At 40.3% G+C, this 7,674-nt stretch overlaps 1 protein-coding gene across 1 annotated transcript in view; it reads right to left on the bottom strand.

The window, feature by feature from the left end:
- The window catches only part of KHDRBS2 (KH domain containing, RNA binding, signal transduction associated 2), a gene marked incomplete at its 3' end in the record, with an annotated part of 482,841 nt that overhangs the window by 158,724 nt on the left and 316,443 nt on the right, over positions 1-7,674 (bottom strand). Inside the window, exon 3 of the mRNA XM_010837108.1 lies at positions 6,955-7,071. Coding sequence (XP_010835410.1) covers positions 6,955-7,071 — 117 coding nt within the window. The remainder of the gene's footprint in view (positions 1-6,954; positions 7,072-7,674) is intronic.

The following is a 7,674-nucleotide window of genomic DNA, read 5'->3' as shown; positions in this document are numbered from 1 at the left end:
GGGGGGTTAGTTCTAAAAGGTCTTGTAGGTCTTCATAGAACTGTTCAAATTCAGCTTCTTCAGCATTACTGGTTGGGGCATAGACTTGGATTACTGTGATATTGAATGGTTTGCCTTGGAAATGAACAGAGATCATTCTGTCGTTTTGGAGATTGCATCCAAGTACTGCATTTCAAACTCTTTTGTTGACCAGGATGGCTACTCCATTTCTTCTGAGGAATTCCTGCCTGCAATACTAGATATAATGGTCATCTGAGTTAAATTTACCCATTCCAGAAGGCGATGGCACCCCACTCCAGTACTCTTGCCTGGAAAATCCCATGGATGGAGGAGCCTGGTGGGCTACAGTCCATGGGGTCACTAAGAGTCGGACACGACTGAGTGACTTCACTTTCACTTTTCACTTTCATGCATTGGAGAAGGAAATGGCAACCCACTCCAGTGTTCTTGCCTGGAGAATCCCAGGGACTGGGGAGCCTGGTGGGCTGCCATCTATGGGATCGCACAGAGTCGGACACAACTGAAGCAACTTAGCAGCAGCAGCAGCAGTCCATTTTAGTTCGCTGATTCCTAGAATGTCGACATTCACTCTTGCCATCTCTTGTTTGACCACTTCCAATTTGCCTGAATTCATGGACCTGACATTCCAGGTTCTTATGCAATACTGCTCTTTACAGCATTGGACCTTGCTTCCAACACCAGTCACATCCACAACTGGGTATTGTTTTTGCTTTGGATCCATCCCTTCATTCTTTCTGGAGTTATTTCTCCACTGATCTCCAGTAGCATATTGGGCACCTACTGACCTGGGGAGTTCCTCTTTCAGTATCCTATATTTTGCCTTTTCATATTGTTCATGGGGTTCTCAAGGCAAGAATACGGAAGTGGTTTGCCATTCCCTTCTCCAGTGGACCACATTCTGTCAGATCTCTCCACCATGACCCACCCGTATTGGGTGGCCCCATGAGCATGGCTTAGTTTCACTGAGTTAGACAAGGCTGTGGTCCTAGTGTAATTAGATTGACTAGTTTTCTGTGATTATGGTTTCAGTGTGTCTGCCCTCTGATTCCCTCTTGCAAACTTGGAAAATTCAGCAGTGGCCACAAGACTGGAAAAGGTCAGTTTTCATTCCAATCCCAAAGAAAGGCAATGCCAAAGAATGCTCAAACTACCACACAACTGCACTCATCTCACACGCTAGTAAAGTAGTGCTCAAAATTCTCCAAGCCAGGCTTCAGCAATACGTGAACCGTGAACTTCCAGATGTTCAAGCTGGTCTTAGAAGAGGCAGAGGAAACAGAGACCAAATTGCCAACATCCGCTGGATCATGGAAAAAGCAAGAGAGTTCCAGAAAAACATCTATGTCCGCTTTATTGACTATATCAAAGCCTTTGACTGTGTGGATCACAATAAACTGTGGAACATTTTGAAAGAGGCAGAAATATCAGACCATCTGACCTGCCTCTTGAGAAATCTGTATGTAGGTCAGGAAGCAACATTTAGAACTGGACATGGAACAACAGACTGGTTCCCAATAGGAAAAGAGTACGTCAAGGCTGTATATTTTCACCCTGTTTATTTAACTTGTATGCAGAGTACATCATGAGAAATGCTGGGATGGAAGAAGCACAAGCTGGAATCATGATTGCCGGGAGAAATATCAATAACCTGAGATATGCAGATGACACCACCCTTATGGCAGAAAGTGAAGAGGAACTAAAAAGCCTCTTGATGAAAGTGAAAGAGAAGTCTGAAAAAGTTGGCTTAAAGCTCAACATTCAGAAAAAGAAAATCATGACATCTGGTCCCATCACTTCATGGCAAATAGATGGGGAAACAGTGGAAACAGTGTCAGCCTTTATTTATTTTTTTTTGGCTCCAAAATCACTGCAGGTGGTGACTGCAGCCATGAAATTACAAGTGCTTACTCCTTGGAAGAAAAGTTATGACCAACCTAGATAGCATATTCAAAATCAGTCTAGTCAAGGCTATGGTTTCTCCTGTAGTCATGTATAGTTGTTAGAGTTGGACTGTGAAGAAGGCTGAGCGCCAAAGAATTGATGCTTTTGAACTGTGGTGTTGGAGAAGATTCTTGTGAGTCCCTTGGACTGCAAGGAGATCCAACCAGTCCATTCTGAAGGAGATCAGCCCTGGGATTTCTTTGGAAGAGATTATGGTAAAGCTGAAACTCCAGTACTTTGGCCACCTCATGCAAAGTGTTGACTCATTGGAAGAGACTCTGATGCTAGGAGGGATTGGGGGCAGGAGGAGAAGGGGACGACAGAGGATGAGATGGCTGGATGGCATCACTGACTCGATGGACGTGAGTCTGAGTGAACTCTGGGAGTTGGTGATGGACAGGGAGGCCTGGCATGCTGCGATTCATGGGCTCACAAAGAGTCGGACACGACTGAGTGACTGAACTGAACTGAACTGAATAATGGACTTCCCTGGTGGCTCAGACGGTAGAAGCATCTGCCTACAATGTGGGAGACCCAGGTTCGATCCCTAGGTTGTGAAGATCACCCTGGAGAAGGAAATGGCAATCCACTCTCGTACTCTTGCCTGGAAAATCCCATGGATGGACGGAGGAGCTTAGTAGGCTACAGTCCATAGCGTTGCAAAGAATTGGACACCACTGAGCCACTTCACTTCATTTCACTGCACTTCAATAATGAGTGATGTTGACCATCTTTTCATGTGTTAGTTAGCCATCTGTATGTCTTCTTTGGAGAAATGTTTATTTAGGTCTTTTTCCTACTTTATGATTGGGTTGTTTGTTTTTCTGGCATTAAGTTGTATGAGCTGCTTGTATATTTTTGCAATTAATCCTTTGTTAGTTGTTTCATTTGCTATTATTTTCTCCCATTCTGAGGGTTGTGTTTTCAGCTTGCTATAGTTTCCTTTGCTGTGCAAAAGCTTTTAAATTTAATCAAGTCTTACTTTTTTACTTTTGTTTTTATTTCCTTTACTCTAACAGGTGGGTCATAGAGGTTCTTGTTTTGATTTATGTCATCGAGTGTTCTGCCTATGTTTTAGTCTCAGAGTTTTATAGTTTCTGGTCTTACATTTAGGTCTTTAAGCCATTTTGAGTTTACCTTTGTGTATGGTGTTAGGAAGACTTCCAATTTCATTCTTTTACATGTAGCTGTCCAGTTTTCCCAGCATGATTTATTGAAGAGGATGTCTTTGTCCCATTGTATATTCTTGCCTCCTTTGTCAAAAATGAGGTACCCATAGGTGCATGGGTTTATTTCTGGGTTTTCTATTTTGTTCATTGGTTTATGTTTCTGTTTTTGTGCCAGTACCATACTGCCTTGATGACTGTAGCTTTGTAGTATAATCTGACATCAGAAAGATTGATTCCTCCAGCTCCATTCTTTCTCAAGACTGCTTTGGCTATTCAGGGTCTTTTGTGTTTCCATATGAATTGTGAAATGTTTTGTTCTAGTTCTGTGAAAAATGACATTGGTAATTTGATAGGGGTAGCACTGAATCTGTAAATTGCATTTGGAAGTACAGTCATTTTCACATTATTGATTCTTCCTACCTGGGAACATGGAATATCTTTCCATCTGGAGTGGGTTGCTATGCCCTCCTCCAGGGGATCTCCCCGACTCAGAGATTCAACCTGCATCTCTTACATTTCCTACACTGGCAGGCAAGTTCTTTACCACTAGTGCCACCTGGGAAGGTCCAAATGGGAATGCTATGCTATGCTAAGTCACTTCAGTCATGTCTGACTCTGTGCAACCCCATAGACGGCAGACCACCAGGCTCCCCAGTCCCTGGGATTCTCCAGGCAAGAACACTGGAGTGGGTTGCCATTTCCTTCTCCAATGCATGAAAGTGAAAAGTAAAAGTGAAGCCACTCAGTCGTGTCCGACTCCTAGCGACCCCATGGATTGCAGACTAACAGGCTACGCCATCCATGGGATTTTCCAAGCAAGAGTACTGGAGTGGGGTGCCATTTCCTTCTCCGCCAAATGGGAATAAGCATGGTTATAAACAAAGATAGGGCTATGGCTGCCAGGATAGTTACAGATAAAGACATGAATTCTCCTTCAGAGACATCACTTGCATTCTCTCTTCTCTGATTTTCCTTGTGTTGGTCCCTTCTCCCTGTCCAGGGTTACACTTGATCATCATACCAAACTACTACTACCAGCATTAACATATTTCCCTTCCTCTGTTTTGTTTTAATCCATAACAGTTAACAATGTCTGAAAGTAGAAAATATATTTGTTCACTTATTTATTGTCTGTCTCTCCCATTGGAATGCAAACTCCAAGGAGAATTTTTTCCCCCTCACATTTATTACTGTGAACTAGAGCTGCAAAATCAGATAAGTTTTAATTTTTTGCTAGAAAAATAAAATTACATAAAATATTCCTTTCTGTTCAGGTCATGTAGCAGAGACAAAGTTAGCAACATAGCAATAAAAAATTTACCAAGCATTTATTTTTATTTTAATCAAGTGTTTACTAAGGTAAGTTTTTTTCACATCTACATCTGTGGTTTTATTTCAGCTGTGTTGTCTTTGGTAGTTAAGGTCTTATATAGAGTCTAACAAGCATATTTTATACTACTATATATTATTATTGATATTGTTGCTATTAAATGTTTCCATTTTCTTTCATTTTTAAAATGAAACAATGAAAATACTCATGAAAACATGATGGATCATTCAAAATGTAATCAATATAGAAACAGGATTTTAAATAACAGGTAAATTAGAGAAGGAAATGACAACCCACTGCAGTATTCTTGCCTGGAAAATCCCCTTGGGCAGAGTAGCCTGGTGGGCTACAGTCTATGGGGTTGCAAGAGTCAGACGTGACTGAGTGACTAAGCACACAGCACAATATTAGTAAACTAAACCTAACAGAAAGTTAATAGAATCAAATCTGTTTCTTGCTAGATTTTTCTAATAATTATGTTGGTAGCTAACCATGTTCACAGGAAAAATAGAATCCTATATAAAACTATATATGTGGAAATAAAAAATACACTTATTTGTTTTAAAAAGTACGAAGAGACTACATGGTGACTCTGGGTGTGCAAAGCTAACTAAGACATTTCTCTGGTCCATGAAAGTTAACAGTGTAATGAATGAAACAGAAAATTTCAGTAAAATATGTTTTATGGTTAAGTAAGCCTATCACAGGGGTTAGAAAATCTCTGCCTGATCTAAATCTTAAAGACTATGTGAGAGTATAAAAACATACAAAATGAACTTTCTATTATATGACTTTGAGATATCTGGAAAACATATAACAAATAATTAAAGAATATATGAAAGAACAGATATAGATAATCATGTGTCAATTTATCCTCATATACATAGAAAACCTAAATATGCTTACAGCAGAAGACAAAAGCTATCTCTTAAATACTTTTATTATTTCTTCTAAATATACTGTGATTAACTAGAAGCAGTACATTTGGCCAAAAAGTCATCCTTATGAAATTATACACAGTAGAAAGTAACTAAATTTTACTCAAAATTTAACACTTGCAAGTGGCATCCTTTGGCAAATTACAGAACTGATTATTATTTTTTTTAAGTACCCATATAGCATGTCTATGGCACCCCACTCCAGTACTCTTGCCTGGAAAATCCCATGGACAGAGGAGCCTGGTAGGCTGCAGTGCATGGGACAGCGAAGAGTCGGCATCGCTGACTGATCAGACTGATCAGACAGAAGACTGATCGACTTCACTTTCACTTTTCACCTTCATGCATTGGAGAAGGCAATGGCAACCCACTCCAGTGTTCTTGCCTGGAGAATCCCAGGGATGGCGGAGCCTGGTAGGCTGCTGTCTATGGGGTCGCACAGAGTTGGACACGACTGAAGCGACTTAGCAACAGTAGCATGTCTTGGTTAAACACCATACACAGCCTTGTTACAATAAAGATCAAACATGCATGGTACATTCACAAATTCAGTAACATTTCCCACCATGAATTTCTCTCTTTAATATTTCATCCTAATAGTTGAGCAACTCCTAAACTATCTCTAAGCAATTTTTATAATCATAATTAAAATGTATGATTATTTTATTTTCCCTGGTAACATATCAAGTAAGAAAAAGTATGGCCAGGTCAAATGATACTACCATAAAACAGTCACCCTTTCTCAATTAATTTTAAGAGATACTTTATGAATAAATATCTATAAATAGTTATTTCAACAAAACAAAAAAATCAAAAGTAGAGGCTATTTCCTATTTATAAAATGGGGAAATGATGTAGTTCAAATGTAATGTAAATCATTTCAAATATCCAAGTGGATATATTTATTAGCTTATTTGTCTTTGAGGATCAGTTAAGTCATTTAATATCACTGACACATTATAAAAAAAAAATGGAACTCTCATGCGTGCACGTGTGTGTGTGCTAGTAGCTTAGTTGTGTCCAACTCTTTGCAGCCCCGTGGACTGTAGCCTGACAGGCTCCTCTATTCATGGGATTCTCCAAGCAACAGCACTGGAGTGGGTTGCCATTTCCTTCTCCAAAAATCTCTTAGATTTGCAGATAAATATGTGAAATTGCTTCAGGTAAGAGGATCGGAGTGAAGTGGAGTGGAAAGATAAAGTGAGGGAATGATACATGGGATGGGATCAGAAGATACAACTGAAGAAAGAAAAAGGATTCAGTTAGGGAATTAAAGAAAATGAGCACACACATACAGAAACATCCTACAGAGGACACGAAAGAAATGAACAAATTTGATAGCCACCTAAACAAAGGACTAAAAATTACATGCTTTGGTAGAAAAAGACCGGTAGCTTATTTTTATAAATAGAGAAGATATGAAGGTGAAGACTAGTCCTAAAAGGGTAAAGATAATGGGAACTGATTGGAGGAGAGCTCAGATGTGCTTGTGAATGTGGCCACCCTGTTACAGCTGATTCCCTGTGAATCTTTAGTACAAATTCAAAGTACATACCTTTGCTTTATCTCTCATTGATCCTTTGCCCAGGATAGACATTTTAGCACCTGTTTCTTCCTGTAGCCTCTTCAAGGAGTTTCCTCTCGGCCCGAGCAATTTGCCCACAAAATTGAACTAGGAAACAAAATCATTAGAATACCTATATTAAGTAGAGAAAAATAATGATTTAAATCAAGCAAAACTGATAGGTTATGGTTTTTCAAACTTTACCATGGAGAACAGAGTTATGCCTCTCACACACCTAAACACACACACACACACACACACACACAGGAATCGACCCCAGACCTATGAACCCAGATCAGATCAGTTGCTCAGTTGTGTCTGAGTCTTTGTGACCCCATCAATCGCAGCACGCCAGACCTCCCTGTCCATCACCGACTCCCGGAGTTCACTCAGACTCAAGTCCATCGAGTCAGTGATGCCATCCAGCCATCTCATCCTCTGTCGTCCCTTTCTCCTCTTGCCCCCAATCCCTCTCAGAATCAGAGTCTTTTCCAATGAGTCAACTCTTCCCATGAGGTGGCCAAAGTACTGGAGTTTCAGCTTTACCATAATCTCTTCCAAAGAAATCCCAGGGCTGATCTCCTTCAGAATGGACTGGTTGGATCTCCTTGCAGTCCAAGGGACTCTCAAGAATCTTCTCCAACACCACAGTTCAAAAGCATCAATTCTTTGGTGCTCAGCCTTCTTCACAGTCCAACTCTCACACCCATA

The sequence above is a fragment of the Bison bison genome, unplaced genomic scaffold (assembly GCF_000754665.1).
Source record: "Bison bison bison isolate TAMUID 2011002044 unplaced genomic scaffold, Bison_UMD1.0 scf7180017864071, whole genome shotgun sequence".
Classification (NCBI taxonomy): domain Eukaryota; kingdom Metazoa; phylum Chordata; class Mammalia; order Artiodactyla; family Bovidae; genus Bison; species Bison bison.
Note: the sequence above shows the minus strand (reverse complement) of the source record. Positions and strands in the feature narration are given on the sequence as shown.